Here is a 21,994-nt window from a genome sequence, read left to right as displayed (position 1 = left end):
CAAGGATCAGCTTACCACATTCAGCAGTCTGTTGGAGTATTGATCAATTTCTTTTTTTTTTCAATGGGGAAGGGGTGTCAGGGGCTGCCAGGGAGTGGTGCTGGGTTTGATTTGTATTTTTTGTTGTTGTTCAGCTCTTGTGCAGTTATTTTTGTTTTGAAGGAGGCACTCATGCCTAAGGAACCACAGGTGTAAATGGGCAGGAAGTTGTTTATCTGAATTCTGAGGTCCAAGTATGTGACTGGATACAGAGTCTCATTCTGTTTATTAACAAAAACTTGCTCTTTCTGGAAGCAAAATAAGTGTTCCTGTTGTCTTTCATAACTGAAGACTGCCCATGTTACCCTAGGTTACTATTTTATTAGAAGTGTCTTCATTCTGCCTGCATTGTAGGCAAGTAAGCTGAACACCATGTCAATGCTGATATCTCCCCATGAGGGAAGTGTAAAAACCTAGACATTTTGTATCCACAGTGTTAATGGCAGAGGATAATTGTCTCTGTGGTAGCTGTGCATGTGGTTGTCATCTCTGTTTTTTGTCTTCTAAAATTTTGCTTTAAATAGATTGCAATATTTTCTTATGTGTGCTGCTACTTTAAATGTCCTATCACACCATCAGCAGTGTTGTTGATTGGCACAGCAGTATTCTTCATGGGAGCCTGCAAAGCTTGTAAGATTCCAGTAGACTGTGGGGAAAGATATGCTCCAGGAAAAGGAAGAGGTAATAGTTATTGTGTACTCTGTATGAACTGAATTGGGGCTGTGAAATAGCAATGAATATGAATAGTCCTGCCACTGTATGATGGTGATGACTTCTCTGTTAGTTCAAATTCTCACAACTGAGGTAGAAACTGAGAAGAATATTCAACCTCTTAAAAGTTTACAGATAACTAATTAGGTTGAAATGTGATCTGTACTATAACTTTAATCTTTGGGTTTTTTCCTAAGAATGGCACAAAGATGGGATAACCTTTATCTAAATACACTTAGGGGATGTGGGGTTGGACATTTCCTTTAAGCTGGAAATAGTTGCAGATAGCTTTTCTACATCCATGGCCTACAGCACTCAGAACAGACTTCAAGAACATCTGTGCTACTAGTAGAAGAGTAGTTGGTAACATAGGGACCTTCCAAGGTCAGTGATAAGTGCATAGGCGTTTGAATTTGTATCTCTGAGTGCAGGTCAAAGAACATGAGGTGATATCTGATGCTCCTGTACACGATTAGAAGGGTTAATATTCAAGTCTATAGTAGTCTCTGTTGTGCTTGTGTGTGTGTGTCTTGATGTGTTTCTTCAATGGAACTGAAAAGCTCTGGCCTGCATTTTACTACTTGATATTCACAGCCCATGGCAAGCTGTTCTTCACACATGTTCTACCCTAGAAGTAAATATGACCCAAATAGCACGTTTAACTGAGAATATCCAAATAAGCTTTGCATAACCACCATCACTCTCTCTGCCATATCACCTTCCAGATATTTTGAGTTCCTAATGAGGATCATTAGGCAACACACAGCTCCAGGTAAACACATTCTTCTCACTGATGAGTGGGGGATGCACCTACAGTTGCTCAGCTTACAACACATGAAGACCATTGATAACTTTTGTTATGATAGTGATCGCAAAGCCTGGTGAAGGAACCTTCAGTGCAGTGCCTTACTGCACATAGCTAGAAGTACCTCACAGCTTCAGTTCATTTCTGTTTACTTTGGGGTTTTGGTTGGTTGGTTGGTGTTTTGTTTTTTATTCATTTTGGGGGTTTTGAAAATATTTTGCTTTGGGCTAAGCTCTCATTGTGTTAACACTGGACAAATCATAGCCTGTGCCCCATATAACTGAGGAACCATGTATTAGATGAAAAGAAAACATATTTGCATATGGCCAAATGAATGTGAAACTGCAGGTCAGTATGACTGAAAGTGGTCTTATCAGAAAAACAGAGCTGATAGGATGCTATCTTCATCCATATTGTAAGGAAGAGAAATTTTGGAGAATAGTGAAATGGCTTGTGGAGCTCTGTAAGTGGCTTGCAGAAGAAAACAGAAGCATTTTTCTTTCAGCACATGAGAGAATAGCAGAAGCAAACTTGGAAATTGGAGCTGATTGCACAGTACTGAGTGAGGGATAAGTAGCTGAGGAAGATCTTGAAGAAATTTGAAACAGAAAATAATTTGCCATGTAGAAGGGGGAACCAGTGGAAGAGTTGTCAGTGTCTTCTGAAAGTAAGCTCATAAAAGAGGAATTTTTTTTTATTGATCAGTAATCAATATATAACTCTTGAGTTCCACCAAAAACATTCAAATGGCATTTGACTGCAGTAAAGCAATTAACACAGGTAGTAAATTATGAGATAAATAACTGCTTCTGCAATTAAGTAGACCTACAATAGCATCTGTACTCCTTTTAAAATGGATTTTCATTGACAGAAGGATGATAAAAGTTGTTTATATATATGATTAGTAAAGTATGAGAGATTAGACTGAGTCCTTAATGTCTTTATGCTTTCAGAATCTCACTCGTGCATCATGCCTATTCAGTAGGTTAAAAGTGAAAAGAGTAAAACCAAATAGGAGTAAGTCTTCCTTTTCTAGATAACATTTTAAGATCTCCAAAATGTGGGAGGGGAGCACTAGAGATTATCCCAAAATCAGACAGATTTCTGCCTTTACAATTAGCAGCTTCAGAGCAATTCATTTGCATAACAGATTTTCTGGCTGAGTTGTACTCTACAGATGCAAGGAGGTGAGACTGAGAAATGCCCTTTCATGTTCTGAGCCTGCTGCCCCTTTTATACTAAGTATAATTGATCTAATGAGGACATGTGAAAGGAATCTGCTATGTCAAAGGTCTCTTCTAACCTTGAAGGTTCTATCATTCTGTGTATCAGTAAGTGATAGCAGCAGGAGACCTCACAGTCAGTCTTCCTTACCTGCATCAAACCGGTATTTAAAGTAGAGTGGCTGTGAGACCTGCTTTAACTTTCTTGTGACACCAGGTGGATCCCCGGAAGCAGAAAAAGTCCTTAAAGGTGGTGGTGTGCTGATACACTAGTGCAACAGCTAGCATTCATGAGTATTACTTTTAAATACACTGTTGTTTTAAGAGTGATAATTCTGCTCCTCAAGGTTTTTGACAGGTTGGAAGGGAGCCCAAGAATCTTCTGGTCCAACCTTTCTAGCAAACAGTCCAGTTGAAATGGGATGGCCCAACACCCTGTCAAGCTGAGTCTTAGAACTGCCCAATGCAAGGGAATGCACTGCTTCCTTTGGGAGAGGATTCCAATGTATAACTGTTCTCATGGGGGAAAAATATTCTTCTGGATTCAAATGGGAATCTCCCCAGCAGTAACTTGTACCTGTTATCCCTTGTCTTTTCCATGGGACTCCTTGTGAAAAGGGAGTCTCTATCCTCCTGGTAGCTACCCTTTAAGTACTGGTACATGATAATAAGATCTCTCTAAGCCTTTTCAAGGCTGAATAAACCCAGTTTTCACAGCCTTTCTTCACATAGCAGGACTTCCAGTCACGATCATTTTTGTGGGTCTTCTCTGGACACTTTCCAGCCTTATTCACTTTTTGTGTGTAGTGAAGACCAAAACTACATGCAATACTCCAGGAGCGGTCTGTCAAGCTCTGAGTAGAGTGGGACAATGACTTCTTCATCTCTGCTGGTGATGCAACCCAGCATCCTGTTAGCTTGCTTTCTCTGCTGCTGCAGCAGCACACTGTTCACTCATGCTGTTTGTTATCCACCAAGATCACCAGGTCCATCTCTACAGGGCTGCTCTCCAGCAGGTGGATCCCTGTCTGAGCTGCACTCCTGGGTTATGTGTTCCCAGGTGCAAGACTCTCCATTGCCCTCATTGAACTTCATAAGGTTCTTGGTAATCCATTCCTTCAGCCTGTCCTGGTCTTCCTGGAGGGTGGCTCTCCCTTCTGGAGTGACAACCTCCCCACTCATTTTAGTCTGTTTTCATTTTCCCCTCACTGATTTGTACGCTATAGCTATTGATTTGATGTATATTCATGTATATGTGTTTTGAGTGCTGAACTGAAGTCTAGCTCTACCTGATTATATTATAGGTGTTCCTCTGCATTCTTTGAGGAAGAGAGATCAGCATTAAAACAGAAAAGGCAGAAAATAAGGCTCCTGCAGCAGCGGAAAGTTGCAGATATTTCCCAGTTCAAAGATCTTCCAGAAGAAATTCCATTACCACTTGTAATAGGAACAAAAGTTACAGGTAACTTCTCAAAACCAAGCAAGCACAAAGCCAGCCAAATGTTTTGCAAAGATGTTAGCAAACCATAATATCCTTAGTGCACATAGTTACTATTTGTCATGGTTTGGATTTCCTCTGTATTTTTATTGTTAGCTTGTTGAGAAGGTGCTTGTGAGGACTGGCTGGTGGTCTTAAAGCAGCAAGGTGCAAACTTAATATGGTTGATTATTTCTGCTGTTCAAATTACAGATTTCTGGGTGTGTTTTTTTCCCAATGTCTGGCCTATCTAACAAATCCTGTGAAGAGATGCTTAAATGCAAAGAGCTGACTGCTTTCTGAAAGCTTAAAATCTAACCTAATATGAAACTTGAGCTTGATTTTTCCACAAATACAAAAATATCTGTTTTGATACAGATATACAACTGATAGTGCAGTGTAGTTGGACATGCCTACAAAGCATGACATTGCCTCACTCATAAAACATAACTGAGGAAGGGATAGTGTTAAAAACATTCCCCAGATTTTGTCTGATTTTTATCAAAACTTGAATTCCTCCATCCTGTCTGTTATCCAGGTGCTTTTCACTTAAGCACAGCATATTCCACTCAACCCACTACTGCTCATTGGGTTTTTATGTTCTTGGGCAGCACTGCCCTTAGTTGTAGCTGAAGAGCAGGCATGCACAGCTCTGCCTCTCCTTATTCCCTTAAGCTGCATTCCTCGTTGTCCTTTGCTAAATATGCTGTCATCAGTGGAGGTGCTCAAAGAGAAATGGTATGCACAATCATCTAGAAATTGATTTTTACCTGCAAAATCTGTCTGTCAGAAGGTATTGAGTGTTAACGAGTGTTTTATTTAGAAGTGTAGTGGCAAGGATTAGATTTGGGAAATACTTCTTATCACAGGAAACAGAATTGTTTCATTTGGAAAAGGCCTCTAAGATCAAGTCCAACCATTAACCTGACACCACCATGGCCATTAAACCATGTCCCAAAGTGCCATGGCCACACACTTCTTGAACATCTCCAGGGACAGTGACAACTCCACCTCCCTGGATTATCCTGTTATCTTGCAGAGAGAAATTTGACAAGGAATTGGGCAGCATTTCTATTGCATACAGCTCTTTTCTGGGTTTACTTTTTGTTTGAGGTTTAATGTGTGGGTATAAATACACTTGGACTTGCTCGCAAAAGATGTATTCAGCCTGTTTTTGTCAATGGTAACGTGTTTGCTTTGTTGTTTGTTTTGAAGCACGTTTGAGAGGTCTCCATGATGGGCTCTTCACTGGACAGATAGATGCTGTAGACACCCTTAATGCCACATACAGAGTGACTTTTGACAGAGCAGGTCTTGGAACGCACACGGTCCCAGATTACGAAGTTCTCGTAAGTATTAATGACACAAAATAGCTGTAAGAAAAAATACCCAGTTGTATGCTGTAATCAAGAAGAGTCAAAATACTACATACAGGTAGGGTTGTCATATAGTAAAAAGAAGCATAGCAGATCCAGGAGAATGTGCCTCTGTTTGTGGCTTTCTAGAACAGGATAAACCTCTACGATCATAGAGTCATAGAATTAGTGAAGTTTTCAATATGCAGGGAGATAGGGAGGAGTACCAACAGAACCTTCACCTTGGACTTCCGGAGGGCAAACTTCAGCCTCTTTAAGAAACTTATTTGTAAAGTTCCCTGGGTACCAACCCTCATGAACCGAGGGGTCCAGGAGGGTTGGACCTACTTCAAACAGGAGCTCTTGAAGGCACAGGAACTGGCGGTTCCCATGTGCCGAAAGATGAGCCGGCGGGGAAGGCGACCGGCCTGGATGGACAAACAGCTCCTGAAGGATTTAAGGGAAAAAAAGAGGCTGTATCACCTTTGGAAGGAGGGGAAGGCTTCTCGAGGTATGTTTAAGGAAGTGGTTAGACTATGTAGGAATAAAATTAGAGAGGCAAAGGCCCAGTTGGAACTGAAGCTGGCCACCTCTGTGAAAGATAATAAAAAGCAATTTTACAAATATATCAATGCTAAAAAGAAGGGCAAGAAGAACCTCCACTCCTTACTGGACCTGGAGGGGAACATGGTGACCAAAGATGAGGAAAAGGCTGAGGTCCTGAACGCCTTCTTTGCCTCAATGTTTAACAGCAAGGTAGGAGTCCAGGATGAGTGGCCTCCTGAGCTGGGTAATAGGGTTGGGGAGCAGTGTAATGCCCCAGAAATCCATGAGGAATTAGTCCGGGACCTGCTGAGCCACTTGGACACCCATAAGTCTGTGGGACCGGATGGGATCCATCCTAGGGTGCTGAGAGAGCTGGCAGATGAGCTGGCCAAGCCGCTCTCCATCATTTTCCTCCAGTCCTGGCTCACTGGAGAGGTCCCAGGTGACTGGAAACTGGCCAATGTGGTCCCCATCCACAAGAAGGGACGGATGGAGGAACCTGGAAACTACAGACCAGTCAGCCTGACCTCAGTGCCAGGGAAAGTGATGGAGCAGATTATCCTGGCGGCAATAACTGCGCACCTGAAGGATGGCCAAGGGCTCGGGTCCAGCCAACATGGATTTAGGAAGGGCAGGTCCTGCCTCTCCAACCTGATCTCCTTCTATGATCAGGTGACCCGTCTGGTGGATGTGGGGAGGCCTGTGGATGTAGTCTATCTGGACTTCAGCAAGGCCTTTGACACCGTCCCCCACAGTAAACTGCTGGCTAAGCTGTCAGCTCGTGGTTTGGACCACAACACTCTGTGCTGGGTTAGGAACTGGCTGGAGGGCCGAGCCCAGAGAGTGGTGGTGAATGGTGCCACATCCGGCCAGTCACCAGTGGCGTCCCCCAGGGATCAGTGCTGGGCCCCATCCTCTTTAACATCTTCATTGATGATCTGGATGAGGGGGTTGAGTCAGTCATCAGCAAGTTTGCAGATGACACCAAGTTGGGAACAGATGTTAGTCAGTTAGAGGGTAGAAAGGCTCTGCAGAGGGACCTTGACCGACTGGACAGATGGGCAGAGTCCAATGGGATGGCATTTAATAAGTCTAAGTGCCGGGTGCTGCACTTTGGCCACGGCAACCCCATGCAGAGCTACAGGCTGGGGTCAGAGTGGCTGGAGAGCTGCCAAACGGAGAGGGACCTGGGGGTGCTGATTGACACCCGCCTAAACATGAGCCAGCAGTGTGCCCAGGTGGCCAAGAAGGCCAATGGCATCCTGGCCTGTATTAGGAATAGTGTGGCCAGCAGGAGCAGGGAGGTCATTGTGCCCCTGTACTCTGCATTGGTTAGGCCACACCTTGAGTCCTGTGTCCAGTTCTGGGCCCCTCAGTTTAGGAAGGACATCGAGACACTTGAACATGTCCAGAGAAGGGCAACAAGGCTGGGGAGAGGCCTTGAGCACAGCCCTGTGAGGAGAGGCTGAGGGAGCTGGGATTGTTTAGCCTGGAGAAGAGAAGGATCAGAGGCGACCTCATTGCCCTCTACAACTACCTGAAGGGTGGTTGTAGCCAGGTGGGGGTTGGTCTCTTCTCCCAGGCAACCAGCACCAGAACAAGGGGACACAGTCTCAAGCTGTGCCAGGGGAGGTTTAGACTCGAGGTGAGGAAAAAGTTCTTCACTGAGCGAGTCATTCGTCATTGGAATGTGCTGCCCAGGGAGGTGGTGGAGTCGCCGTCCCTGGAGGTGTTCAAGGGGAGATTGGACGTGGCGCTTGGTGCTATGATCTAGTTGTGAGGTCTGTTGGAACAGGTTGGACTTGATGATCCTTGGGGTCTCTTCCAACCTTAGTTACTGTGATACTGTGATACTGTGAATTATTAGGGTTGCAAAGACCTCTAAGATCATGAAGTCCAGCATTGAATCCACCACCACCATGGCCAGTAAATCATGTCCCAAAGTGCCATGGCCACACATTTCTTTAACACCTCCAGGAATGGTGACTCCACCACCTCCCTGAAGAGCCTGTTCCAATGCCTGGCACACACAACCTAATCCTTTCCCGGCACAACTTCAGGCCATTTCCTCTTGATCTATTAACTGATGCTAGGTGACCCCCACTTCACTGTAATCTCGTTTTAGGGAGTTGTAGAGAGCAAAGAGGTCTCCTCTCAGCTGCTTCTTCTCAAGACTGAACCACTCCACTTCTCTCAGCCATACCTTGTAAAAATTGTTCTCCAGAGCCTTCACCAGCTTTGTGGCTCTTTTCTGGACATGCTCCAAAGATAAACCTATAATGGCTCAGGTTGCAGTAATTTACTACACTTGCTATTACAGGTTACTACAATAGCCTGACTTTAATATGAAGAAATACAATATGCACTACAAGATCCCAAAGAAAACTTTCTTATGGGTTCCTGGCAGGGTTTGAAAAAAATATTTGAGAAAGCCTGGCCATTTGTAGTTTCCCAGAGTCTGGAAAGGGCTGTGATAATTGCAGGCAAGTATGATGAGTTGATTTACCCTCATTTTGAAACTTCTTATGGTAATGAAGCAACCTGTGGAAATGTTGCTTTGATCAAAGAGTTTGGGGTTATTTCCTAGCTCATCAGATTTTTGTACCAATTTATGATCTCCATAAACTGGACCTACCAAACAGCCTGGCTCAGGCTGCAAGTTTTGAGGGCACCTTATGTTCTATTCTGTCTTGTGCTGAATCTACTAACAGCCCATAAGTTGTCAGGTCTTTCATGATCTGATTTTGGAGCGTCTAAACTCTTGTTCAGTTTTTGTTGATGTTGGGTTTTGTTTGGTGGGGTGTTTGTTTTTTAGTGTTTGTATCTTCTTTCACTTTTTCTTTGCCTGGCAACTTGCCAGTAAAATTTTTTTGGAACGTCCTTGCAGGTTTTGTTGGATGTGATGCCCTAACCCTTGGAAAACTCCAGCAGTGGGATATGATTTTGAAGCTCCTGCTAGCCCCAAAGCAAAATGTTCATCTTCTAACGTTGTTGGGTGTGGCATGGATGGACATGGCTAGTCCAGATTTCAGAAATAAGTCATGCATTCCAAAAGGTGGTAAAATCAATTTATCTGGAGTATGTCCTTTCTTCTCTTGTCTTCCAGAGTAATGAGCCTCATGAAACCATGCCAATCGCAGCCTTTGGACAGAAACAGCGACCTTCAAGGTTCTTTATGACCCCTCCCCGATTGCAGTATGCACCTTCCCTCCAGTCTCCAATTACAGTAAGTTGCTTTTTGTATCTAATGTTAATCATCAAAGTATTTTCTGGTTCATGTGGAAACTGTTACCTTAAACAGTTTTTGATATTAATTTTCTGAGGTTATTCAGTAAGATCAAAAGTCTATTAAATCCTTCTAAAGAAACCTGTTGGAATCATAGAATAGCTAGGGGTTGAAATAGACTTCTAGAGATCCAAGTCCAACCCCCCATTCCAAAGCAGGGTCACCTAGGACAGGTCACACAGGAATGCATCCAGATGGGTCTTGAAAGTCTCTGGAGAAAGAGATTCCACAGCCTCTATGGGCCGCCTTTTCCAGTGCTCCAGCACCCTCCTAGTGAAGAAGCTTTTCCTCATGTTGAGATAGAACTTCCTGTGTTTTGATTTGTGTCCATTGCCCCTCACCCTATCACAGGGCACCACTGAAAAGAGACTAGCCCCTTCTTGACATGGGCCCTTCAGATATTTGTAAACATTAATAAGATATCTCCTCAGTCTTCTTTCTTCCAGGCTAAACAGTCCCAGGTCTCTCAGCCTTTCCTCAGCAGGCAGCTAGTCCAGTCCCCTAATCATCCTTATAGCCTTCATTAAACACTCTAGTATATCCCTTTCCCTTTTGAACTGCAGAGCCCAGAACTGGATGCAGTATTCCGGATGTGGTCTCAGCAGAGCAGAGTGGAGTGGCAGGAAAACCTTCCTTGACCTGCTGGCCACATTTAATGCACCCCAGGAGACCATCAGCCTTCTTTACTACAAGGGCTCATTGCTGTCCCATGGATAACTTCTTATCCACTAGATCTCCAAGGTCCTTCTCCATGGAGCTGCCAAAATGAAATGTTTTTTTTTCTTGTATAGGACAATGATCCTTTATTAGGACAATCTTCGTGGAAAAACAAAATTTCAGGCACAGACAGTGAGACACTAGGAGGCTTCCCAGTGGAATTCCTCATTCAAGTGGTAAGTGTTAACTGCAGCCCAGTTTTTGCTGTGTATTGTCCTTCTGTGTTTGTTCTGCGGTTAAGTAACTTTGTATTGATTTGGCAACATCCAAAGTAACTTTTGAAAAGATGTTCATGTTTGGTTCTATTCCTCCCAACCCACTCTTCCTTACTTTTCTCCTTGCTGATAAGCATTGAAATATGCTGCTGCTCATTCTGCAAGAAGGACTTAAAGTCAAAACTCCAGAAGCGTGTCTTGCTTTTCCCAGCTCCACCACTTAGTCTAAAAAAAGAGGGGTTTTCTACCTGCAAACTTCCAACTCTTAAGGCTTTTATTTATTTATTTATAAAGAAGAATTTTAACTACATTTGCTTTCTGTAAAGAACATTTGTCTGTAGGCATTGTCATCTATTGTATAATGTTGTGTTTTATGGTATGTAATGTCCTCCCTTCTTGGAGAAGAATCACAGAATGACCCAGGTTGGAAGCCACCTCTACAGATCATCTAGTCCAACCCCCTCAAAGTGAGCAGGATCATTCTCTACTAGATCAGGTTGCCCAGAGCCCTGTCAAGCTTTGCTTTGAATATCTCCAGGGATGGGGCTTCATCTACCTCTCTGGGCAACCTGTTCCAGTGTTCCACCACCCTCATGGTAAAGAATGTTTTTTGTAACATCCAATCTAAATCTCTTCTAACTTCAAACCATTGCCACTTGTCCTATCACTGCAGGCCTTTAGAGCTGAATATGTAACTTTTCACTCACACTCAGATTGTTACTCATTCAAAGGAAATCTGATTTTTAAGAGTATAGATCTCTTGCTTTTACTACAAATGGTGGCATTTACAAAGGTACCACATCCATATGGTTTTTTGCTTGAAGATTGTCAGAAGATTTTGAACAAAATTAAGCCACAGATTTTTGGCATTTATGTCAGCAGCTTATCCAGGTTTTTCATAGAGTCACAGAACGATTTGGCTTGGAAGGGACCCTAAAGATCGTCTAGTTAGAACTGTTGTGGAAAGGGACACATTCCACTAGACCAGGATGCTCAAAGCTTCATCCAGCCTGGCCTTGAACACCTCTGGGGAGGTGGCATCCACAGCCTCCCTGGGCAACCTGTGCCAGTGTCTCACTACCCTCACTGTAAAGAATTTCTTCCTAATGCACAATCAAATCTCCCCTCTTCCTGCTTTCCCCCCTACTCCTATCACTAGAAGCCGTTGTATAAAGTCTGCCTTAAGGTCTCCCCAGAACCTTTTCTTTTCCAGGCTGAACAGCTCCAACTCTCATAGCCTGTCCCCACAGGGGAGGTGCTCCAGCTCTCTGATCATCTTTGTGGTCCTCCTCTGGACCTGCTTTGACAGTCTAATGTCCCTCTTCTGTTGGGGCCCCCAGAACTGGATGCAGTGCTGCAGCTGGGGTGTCACTTGCCCTGCCGGTCACACCTCTTTTGCTCCAAGATTTTGACAAAGCATTGTGTGAGGCTTAAAAAAAATCATTGAAGGACTGTGCATGATTTTTAAGCTTAGCATCTTAAGCATTATTAGCATCAAGTTTTTATGAGAACTTTAAGGATGGTACTGAAATGTGGGAGACTGGTGAATACTGGGTATCAGTTGCACTGCTATCACTAGTCCAGGTGTATTTTTATGCTCCAGATGACCATTGACAGGTTGGACTTGATGATCTTTGAGGTCTCTTCCAACCTTATTGATTCTATGATTCTATTACAGGTGGTGTAGCCTTTCTTTGATACAGTAAAATAGTCAAAGCTCTCATTCTGATTTAATGGTGTCTCAGGAAGTAAATGGTCAGCAGACTTGTGATTCACACAATACTTTCTGGAGAACTATTGCCAGACAATTATTTATGATACCATAAAACTTCATTTGGGGCAAAACAAGAAGAATGCAGCACACCTTGAATAAAGTTTCAAACCAGACCTTCAGTTCTCTTTTATGGGGTTCTGAAATCAATTTGGGACAAAAGGAAGCATAGTCGGAATCACGTGCAGACACTGATAAATAAATGTTGGAGATGCTCTCTTTATGTACAACTTGATGTCCTAAGCAAACACTGGGACTTGTAACAACCATTTTAATCAGAATTCTACACTGGTGAGTAGATCTTTATATTAATCTTAATTTTTATGTGTTTAAATTTAGATACCAGAGGCTGCTATTCTTTTACTGCAGACAGAACATGGGTTTTACAGAAAGAATGGCTCAAAAATTAACATTATGAGGCTAATGGTAAAGGCAGAAATTAAACACAAACAGGTCTTTTATGCTTGCATGCATTATGTAATGTATCCTTAAATATTTTGTAGGCTATACTCCAGGTCAAAATCAACAGATTATATTCTTAAATCCTAGATAGTACTAGAATTTGGAGGATATTGTTCCAGGCTCTCAGCTAGAGCTGTTTTGTTGTGTGTGGTTTTTTGTTGTGGTGTTTTTTTGGGGGGGTTGTTTGTTGGTTTGGTTGTTCATTTTAGTTCTTTGGGAGGGTTTTAGTGGTTTGTTTTGTTTGGGGGTTTTTTGGTTGGTTTGGGATTTATTTTTTTTTTCCCTCTGTTTTGGAGGGGAAAAAAAAAACCAAAAAGAGAGATTGGGAAGGAAACGATGGAGGGCTGTCTGAGAAGGTGAGACTCGGAAGGAAACCATCGATGGAGGACAAACCAGGTTGTTTGCAGGGTTGCTGCATCTCCAGTAGGTGGAGTGTGTTCATGCAGCACTGTCAGATCAGTGAATTGGTGTCTTCCCCATCGCTGTGGAAAAAGGATTGATCTTCTCAGCTTAAATGCAGGTGGCTACTGGGTTTTTGACTACTTCCTGCTTATGAAAACGTTGAAAATATTCTATAGGAAGTTATTGCACACTTGGAAATGCTTCTGTTCTTGTAAATATTCCTTTGAAAAATTAAATCTAAAGTGCAAATCTAAACTTAATGGTTGGGTTATTCCTTCATCTTTTTTAATGTGGAAAAGCATTGTGCTAAAAACTCATTTCCAGTTTAATGAGAACTATAAATTATCACAGTAAACAGGATGGCTTACACTGAAAATAGAGCTGTTTGGCAAGAATTTCTCAAGGAAATGGGGCTTAGCTCAGTTGAAGCATTTGCTGATGATACTGGCAAATGAAAATAGAAGTCTACTTAATAAAATGTACCAGGGAGAGCAAGTTGATAGACATCAAAGATGCGGTGAAGAAAGGTCTGTTTCTTGTAGAAAGAATCAGATTGTCTCAATCACTGGAGTATATCTGGGAATAGGATGAGAGTAATACAAAATCCAAACTCATGAACTGGAGAACTAGGGCTCTGCAGCCTCAAATATGTCTGGACTCCATGTAGAGGTTAAGCACCAAACACCTTGCAGTTTTGGTGGACAAATAATCTGCATTGACTTGGGGGCTCAGCAGCTTCATGGCTAAGTACTTTGAAGTGTTAGGTAGTTGCTGGACGGTGATGACAGCACAGCTTGACAAGTAATGTTTTTGGCAGCAGTGGCAGGTGGTGCATGGTGCTTTCCTTCCTCCCAGGTGTTTTTTGTGACAAACATAAGCATTTATATGGTGTGTCAGAAACCAGATTCTAGAGATCCAACTTAGAAGTAACAGTTTTAGAACTGTTTTTAGTGTCTCTGAATAAACAGGGATAAATACAAGAGGAGGAAGCCACTATTTAGCTGGAAACCAGCTTTGGCAGAACAAATGACTTGGGAAGTGAGCAAGGATGCATTTAATATGGACAGTCCAAGAAGATTCGTACTGAAGTGAAAGATGGAACAATTTTCCATTAGGATTTGTGAGGGCAAGAAACCTGAACTTGAAGGGAATGAGGTGTAAGTAGATGTATGCCATACCTGGAGGTTTTACTCCTCCCCATGCCATGTTTCACTACTAGACTGCAGTTAGCCCCTTTTTGACATTCATAAAACCTGAAATCTTGGCTCTGTGATAAAGCTGTTGCTGGTGGTAGTGGAGCTAGGGTTACTTTCAGAGCCTTAGAGAACATGAATAGTTTTAAGAGTGAGGTGTGTATGTTGAGAGCATTTCCAGTGATTTCCACTTCAGCGTGCTGGGTGCCAAGGGCAGCAGAAACAGAGTATTCCCATTATGGAAGGGGACAATGTTGTTCTGTATAAAATAGATCCAATCTCCATACCAGGATTTACCTTAGGAATGTACACACAAAGGGCTGGTGCTTGGTTGAGGGCACAGCTGAAAGCAGGCTCTGTGAAAAAAGGTAAGGTGAGTGACAATAAGTGTAGTACATGCAATAACACCCTTTGCTTTCCTTCAGGCTGCAAAAGGAAAAGGAGATTCTCGATTCTTCAGCCTCTAGCTGGCCATAAATTGTATTACTCTTCCTATAAGGAATTTCAGTTGGTGGTTTACAGCACTCTCCAGTCTACAGCACTTGCAAATGCTTTAAACATCTCTGGAAAAATCCATTGTTTAATTATTGGGGTTTTTATTTTTGCATCTTAACTTGATGAGCAACTGAGAAATGTATCTTTAAATGGTGAAGCAGACACCCATTTAATTGTCTTGGATTTCTGTGGCATTTCCAAACTGCTTAAGGACCTATTCATTCTAAAAATAGTTCCTTTGTTTTAGACCAGGTTATCGAAAATCCTTATGATCAAGAAGGAACACATCAAACAATTGAGAGAGATGAATACAGAAGCAGAAAAGCTGGTGAGAATGTTCTCTTTTCAGTTCTTAAGACAGGATGTTTTTTAAACAGCTAATGGAAGTACAATAAAAAGTCTGGATTGAAAAAAAAACAAACCCCACCACTGTATTTTATCACTTGCTATAATTAGGCTTTTAATTCTTTAAAGGAGCATTCAGGGAGATCAGTTGTTTCAAACAAGATCCCCCTTTGAAAGCATGATGCTTTGCAACTGATGAGTGTTACCATCCAAACAGCATATGTGTGTTGATGTGTAAGGTATGAAAATGCCATGTACTCTGAGAACCCTGGGTACAATTTATATGGTAGGATAGTCATCCTAACTGGATTGAGTATGGTAAGTACTTATTTATTTAGCTTTCTGTCTAAAACAACTGCCACACAGAAATTTTCTATGTAAAGCTCTGAGTGCCCTTGACCAGTGCTTAAAATCACAACCTCAGAGCAGCTGCAGCCTGACTAACAGCAGCAGAATAGTTTTTCTTGCTAGGCTTTATCTAATCATCAGTCAGTAAATCAAAATTATATGAACACCATCCATGGCTATCAGTCAACTTGAAAGTGGAAAGCTATCAGTCTCAACCTTCTGCTGCCACCCATTGTGGCAGTTGTCTCTACAACATACAGACAGAAGAGTGAAAGGTTTGTGGAGGGGAAGAGGAGTCCTTTATGTTTCTTAAAACCAAAAAGCTCTTTCTTTTTTTTAATGAAAAATATTTGTGAAATATTTGAATGTGCAAGGATATATTGTGGTGAGATTTCCCTCTTTGTCCCTTCAGTGATCACGTGTACATTTGTGTTCTTTTATTGTGGTTTCTACTGCCCCATCCCTGTGTCTCTGTCTAGCTGCAACGCTGCTCTTCAGAACATTGTTGGGTTTTGTTCCGTGCAACAAATGTTTTGTCTTCTAATTTTGCATATTAGTAATTTAAAATAAAATCATAAAATGTTTTGGGTTGGAAGAGACCTTAAATATCATCTAGTTCCAACCCCCCCTGCCATGGGCAGGGACACCTTTCACTAGAACAGGCTGCTTAAGGCCCAATCCAACATGGCCTTGAACAACTCCAGGTTGGATGTAGATGCCAAAAGAGGCAGATTTAAAACATAAGGGTTGCAACCTGTAACTCTGATACTGAAAAATAACAACTTCATCTTAAACTAACAAAGCCTTTGGATTTCATGAGATATTAGTACTTTTGCATAGATAAGGAAATCCATAGGAATGGCAGCAGCCTTCCTCTGATGAGAATCCAGAGATCAGCACAGCACACAGCTACTAAGTAATAAATTAATTTTTCTTGATGCTCTACAAAACTGAAAGAGTGAAAAAGCAACAGGAAAGAAGAGGATCTAGAAGTAAATGTTAAATTTTCTATATTTTAGGTTGATTGTAGCTTAGGTAAGGATTTAGAGATACTTTTGAAATCCTGCCCTTGTGCTGTTTATAAGCCAGCAGTCATAAAGCAATATCCCATTACTAGTCAAGGCTGTCCTGATTTAAAATAGAGGATGTGATACCTTACTATCGGGCCATATTTGTAGCCTGGCTTCTAATCCTCTTTGTCCCTTGGTAATCCCATCTACACTTGTACTGCTCAGTATGTGTTGTTTCTCTTTTGAAAGGTTTGGGGTGGGTTTTTTTCCTCCTAGCAATGTCTTTTTCTTCCACCAAGCCACCATAACATACCTGAACATGAATAAAATAGAATCCTTGGAGTTCATTGAGGTATCATTTGGTTGTCAGACTTTGATAACAATTCATACAATTGCTCTAACAATTATCAAATCACAAGATCACTGTTTGGTTTAAAGCAATTCCTTTATGGAGACTTTTTTTTTTAATGATTGATCCAATATAGAAGTAAACAGAGCTGACCAAAATCAGAACTAATACTGAATGTAGCCCATGATTATCTGGCAATGATAGTAAATTTACATCAGGCAGGGGATGCTGTCAGAGGAGCCATTAGTGATTCAACTGGACACTTTCTCCTTCCTTTTAGAGAAAGGACAGCTTATTAATAGTTAAGCATCTTGACATCATCATACTAGTCTTGGTCACAGGCTGTAGACAAGTTGCCATCTACATAAAGCAGCAAACACTTCTGGTAGCCATTAGTGTAAAGAAATCTAAATAAAAAGGGTGACTAGTTCATTTTTTTTTTTTCACTTCACCTGGCAAAGGTGAAGCTGGGTTGTTCCAGACAAGCATGTGGATTCTGCAGCCCTCTGATAATCTTCATGGCCTCCTCCAGACCCACTCTAACAGTTCCATGCCCTTGGGTTGGGGGCCATAGAACTGGACACAGTAGTCCAGGTGGGGTCCCACAAGAGCAAAGTAGAGGAGAATCCTCTCTCTTGTTCTGTACTGGTCTTCTACTGATGGGATGGTTTTCTGCTCATACAGCTGAGAAGCAATACTCAACTCTGGCAGAAGTAAGCAAGTCAGACCACAGCCATCTTCTGTAGCATTTACAACCACAGATTGTCATAGCACTTTGTGAAGAGAGTAAAAGCATGGTAGTTACTAAGCAGTTGTCAGCTGGAGCTGTGCATAGTGATACTATGTTTTAATGTTTTGTATATTAACATTTTTCTTTCACACACTGAGATTTCAAACATCTCAGTGTTATTTTTCAAGTAACATTTTTGAGTTCAAAAGATACACAGCATTGCCTTAACTTCAATATGCTTTGTCTTTCCCACAGAAATCCTATTCCATGCCAATAGGCATTGAGTTTCAGAGGAGGTACGCAACCATTGTTCTAGATCTAGAGCAACTAAACAAAGACTTAAATAAAGTGCTGCATAAAGTTCAGCAGTATTGTTATGAGGTAAGGTTTTGCTGCAACCTGTAGGTACTTGCTGGTTTTGATTCACCACAGTCAACAAAAGTTAGGCTTTCCTGGGAATAGTGGATGGGTGGGGATCACTTTGAAATGAAACTTGTGGTAGCTGTATTGGATGCCTTCTGTCTCTACTTTTGTCTGAGTTTCTTTTACTAAAACTCAAGGCACTTTTGCTGATGCCAGTGATCAGTTTGGAAATAGACATTCATGTACATAAATGAATCTCAGAAACACAGAATGCTGGGGATTAAAAGGGACCTTGAGATCATCAAGTTCAACCCCCCTGCCAAGTCAGGTTCACCTAAAGAAGGATGCCCAGGCAGGTTTTTAGTATCCCCAGAAGCAGAAACTCTGTTGCTTTCTGGGTGTCCTGTTTCAGTGCTCTGTCATCCTTAAAGAAGCTCCTTCTCATGTTTAGGGGGATATGGCATTTATGGACATGGTCTAGTCAATGTGGTGGTGTTTGGTCATAGGCTGGACTTGATGATCTCAGAGGTCTATTCCAGCTTCAGTATTTCTGTCATTGTGTTTAGGTGGAACTTCTTATGTTCACATTTGTGCCCATTACCCCTTGTCCTGTCACTGGGTACCACTGAAAAAAGACTGGTCCCATTCTCCTGACAACTACCCTTTAAGTGTTTCTAAGCATTTATTAAATGCCCACCCAGTCTTTTCTGGACTAGTAAGACCCATTTCTCTCAGTCTTTCCTATTAAGTGAGATGTTTCAGTCCCTTCATCTTTGGAGCTCTTTTCTGTACCTTCTCCATCAAGTCCCTGTCCTTCTTGAACTGGGGAACCCAGAACTGGACTGAGTAGTCCAGAGGTGGCAGAGTAGAGGTGGAAGAGAACCACAGAGGGGGAGTGTGCTGGCCACACTCTCTTTGATGCACTCCAGAATGCCATTAGCCTTGGCCACATGGGCATGTGGTCATCCTGTTGTCCACTGGGACTCCCAGGTCCCTTTCCCTAAAGCTGCTCTCCAGCAGATCAGCCCCTGCCCTTTTCAGATCCATGGGGTTGTTCTTGCCCAGGTGCAGGACTTGATCTTTATTCTAACAAAATTCAGTAAGGGCAAGTGTCAAATCCTGCACATTCCATACTCGTGAACTCTGTTTGAAAACACTTGCATTTCACACACCCCCCCAAAGGCAAGGGAGGTCTTTATTAATGCTTTATTTTCATTGTATCTGTGCAGCTTGCTCCTGACCAGGGCCTTCAGCCTGCTGACCAACCAACAGATCTGAGGCGCAGGTGTGAAGAGGAGGCTCAGGAAATTGTCCGGCAAGCAAATTCCTCAACAACAGGACATCTTTGTGTTGAGAGTGAAAATTTAATTGATCTTATGTCTAGACTTACAGCAATATTACTGCAAATTAAGGTAAAATGTTTGCAAAAAACCCCAGTTTCTCCCCTAAGATACCCTCCTATTACAGCCTTGTCAGGTTCTTTGTGCAGAGCTGTGAGAACGCTTTTTATTTTCTTCTCCTACAGTGTCTAGCAGAAGGAGGTGATCTGAATTCCTTTGAATTTAAATCACTAACAGATTCATTAAATGACATTAAGAATTCAATAGACTCCTCAAATATCAGGTATTACTTTTTGAATATTTAATTCTTAATTATACATTTTGTGCCAGCTAGCAATTCTTGTGGTATTTTAGAGGTGAACGTTGATTATAATTAAGGGGTTTAATCTGGTAACTTTTTACTTGTAGGAATGGTCTCATTTAAAAAGAGGCTTTTTAAAGGGAGTGTGAAATTAGCAGTTTTCTGTTTGAACCTAGCAGTGAAGTAACCTGATTTTAAAAAGAGAAAACCAAGTGCTAAATGGATGCAGCAACACCTATAGACTTTCTTCCTCTTAAGTCATTTGTAACAGCTAATAAGGTATTCTAGAACACTTTCAGATGATGAAATTCCACTACTAAATGCCAGTTCTTTAAACCAAAGACAGCAGAATGTCAGTATTCTTTTTGCACAGTTACTCAACCTATTGTCTATAAATATCAGAAGCTGGCATGTGAGACAGTTACAGCTTCTGACCAGCATCCATGAGCAAGATTTGAAACCGGGAGAGAAGAGCAGCCATGGTGTGCCAGATCAAAGGCCCATCTAGCCTGGATGAGCCATTCTTCAACAGTTGTCACAAGCAGGTGCCTGGGGAATCATTATAAATGTTGCCTTCAGCAACTTGTGACCAGGTGTTTTCTTAAGCTAATTACAGTGCTGCTAAATGATATAATTTAGAAAATATAACTAAATACTGAGCATTTCCTTATACCCTCCATACTCGCATTGCTGCCTGATAATGGGAGGCTGCCCATGTTGGGATGTGGGGAGAAATAGTAGGAGGGCTTTTTGATTTAAAATTATGTATTGAGAAATGCTGGTTTATAGCTTCTGGTTTTGGGGTGTTTTTTTTTCATTAGTAAACCCAAAAATAAATCCCAAAACACTAGGGAAAGTTTCTATAATCAACACTGCAAATGGCACCTTGGAACAGATTCAGCTTAGAGTTGATGTAGACTCTGAAGAAGGTGATAATGTTTCCATTTCCCCGTGCTTGTTTGGAGCATTTTAGAATCTCTTCATAACATTTTTATTTCATTAAGTGTGCTCATGTTAAAGTAGCCAGATCAGTAACTCTTGATTTGATGCAGCTGTTTGTGCAAGTGCTGTTCTCAGGTGTGTCTCTCTCCAGCTGCATTAATAAGGCGCTGCTCTCTGATTCATCTTGGGTGGTGTTGGCTACGCTTGTACTTTGACTTTCACTGTAGAGATACTTGGTACTTAAATATGGAGTTCAACACTTTTCGTTTGTTTCTTTGCTCTTTTGTTTTTTTCCCCTCCTCCTTTTCTTCCTGTAGTTGTTTTCAGAATAACGTCGAGATCCATGTTGCACATATTCAGAGTGGTCTGAGCCAGATGGGAAACTTACACGCTTTTGCAGCTAATAACACCAACAGAGACTGAAAGCTTTCTTTCAAGTGTGTACAGCAAGTAGTTCTGGAAAATCCTCTTCCTTCATATAGGCTTCACCAAATATCCCGACTGCCAGAAGATAGGGGGGAGAAAGAAAAACCTCTCAGAAAGGACCCTTTAAAATATACCTGCTTCTGAAGTAAACCAGCATTACTGGCCAGCGTTACGTTAGATTTCTCCACTTGTTATTCACACACGGTAGTTTTGCTAACTGGTAATCTCTTAATAATTGCATTTATTATAATAAACCTGAAAACATACTTTCATGTAATTTGAACTTAGTTTCTCAAAGTTCAGATTAATTCCGCGCACCTCTTTGCTGTTGGCTGTCCTGGTATGTTAGAAGCGATGAGGAGGAAATGGCTCAGATGAGTAGCCACAGGGTGAGTCTTTGTTATGTAAAACTATTCTCCTGCCATTCCAGCCTTCAGGTAGCAACACCGGGTGAGTGTATGGACTGCAAACAGAAGCTGTAGGCCTGTTGGGCAAGTCTGATCGATCGGTCGCGTTGGAACTCTTAATTTATCATAACTTATAGAAGGACTCTAATGAAGGAATATAATAACGTGACTGGGAACTTTGCAGAAAGCTGGGTTGTGAATTTTTTTTTCCCCCTTCACGGGGGTGGGGGGCAAAAGAAGTGCTTTAGTTGGTATTTTATATAAGTGACATGCTGTTTCTCCAAATTTTTTTGTTTGTTTTGCACAACTTTTACAACGAGGTCGCTGGTTATCCAACAGTACCCAACGTCTATAAATATGAAGATTTGGGGGTTTATATATATATATAAATAATAAAAGATGACCGGTGAGGTTAACTGCAGGAAAACAAAACCACCACAAAAGTGACAACCTGCCTATGAGTACCTTTTGGAATGTTAATCTTGTAAAAAGTGTGTATTGGTTTGTTTAAATGGTCTTGTAAAGCTTCTGTGTCAGGAATTGTTTCCAGCTAAGGGTTTTCAGAGGTAGCTGTAGAGATGTTTTTTTTGATTCTTTTAGATGCCTCATTAAATGAGGCCTTTTATATGTTGATGTATAAAGAATATGTAAACAGGATTATTTTCAATTTGAAAATTTTGTATAGTTTAAAGATGCTTCTGTATTCTGTGTTGGTATTGTGCCACTGCAAAACTTT

At 41.7% G+C, this 21,994-nt stretch overlaps 1 protein-coding gene across 2 annotated transcripts in view; it reads left to right on the top strand.

The window, feature by feature from the left end:
- LIN9 (lin-9 DREAM MuvB core complex component) overlaps positions 1–21,510 on the top strand; it is a 44,556-nt gene extending 23,046 nt beyond the window's left edge. For both annotated transcript variants that reach the window (XM_054168112.1, XM_054168106.1), the window contains 9 exons: positions 4,083–4,240; positions 5,471–5,604; positions 9,263–9,382; positions 10,234–10,335; positions 14,945–15,025; positions 17,735–17,860; positions 19,072–19,254; positions 19,368–19,465; positions 20,743–21,510. In XM_054168112.1, coding sequence (XP_054024087.1) covers positions 4,083–4,240; positions 5,471–5,604; positions 9,263–9,382; positions 10,234–10,335; positions 14,945–15,025; positions 17,735–17,860; positions 19,072–19,254; positions 19,368–19,465; positions 20,743–20,848 — 1,108 coding nt within the window. In that variant the 3' untranslated portion in view covers positions 20,849–21,510. The remainder of the gene's footprint in view (positions 1–4,082; positions 4,241–5,470; positions 5,605–9,262; positions 9,383–10,233; positions 10,336–14,944; positions 15,026–17,734; positions 17,861–19,071; positions 19,255–19,367; positions 19,466–20,742) is intronic.
- Positions 21,511–21,994: the final 484 nt, after the last annotated feature.

The sequence above is a fragment of the Dryobates pubescens genome, chromosome 2 (assembly GCF_014839835.1).
Source record: "Dryobates pubescens isolate bDryPub1 chromosome 2, bDryPub1.pri, whole genome shotgun sequence".
NCBI lineage: Eukaryota > Metazoa > Chordata > Aves > Piciformes > Picidae > Dryobates > Dryobates pubescens.
This window is presented reverse-complemented; position numbering and strand designations above follow the sequence as displayed.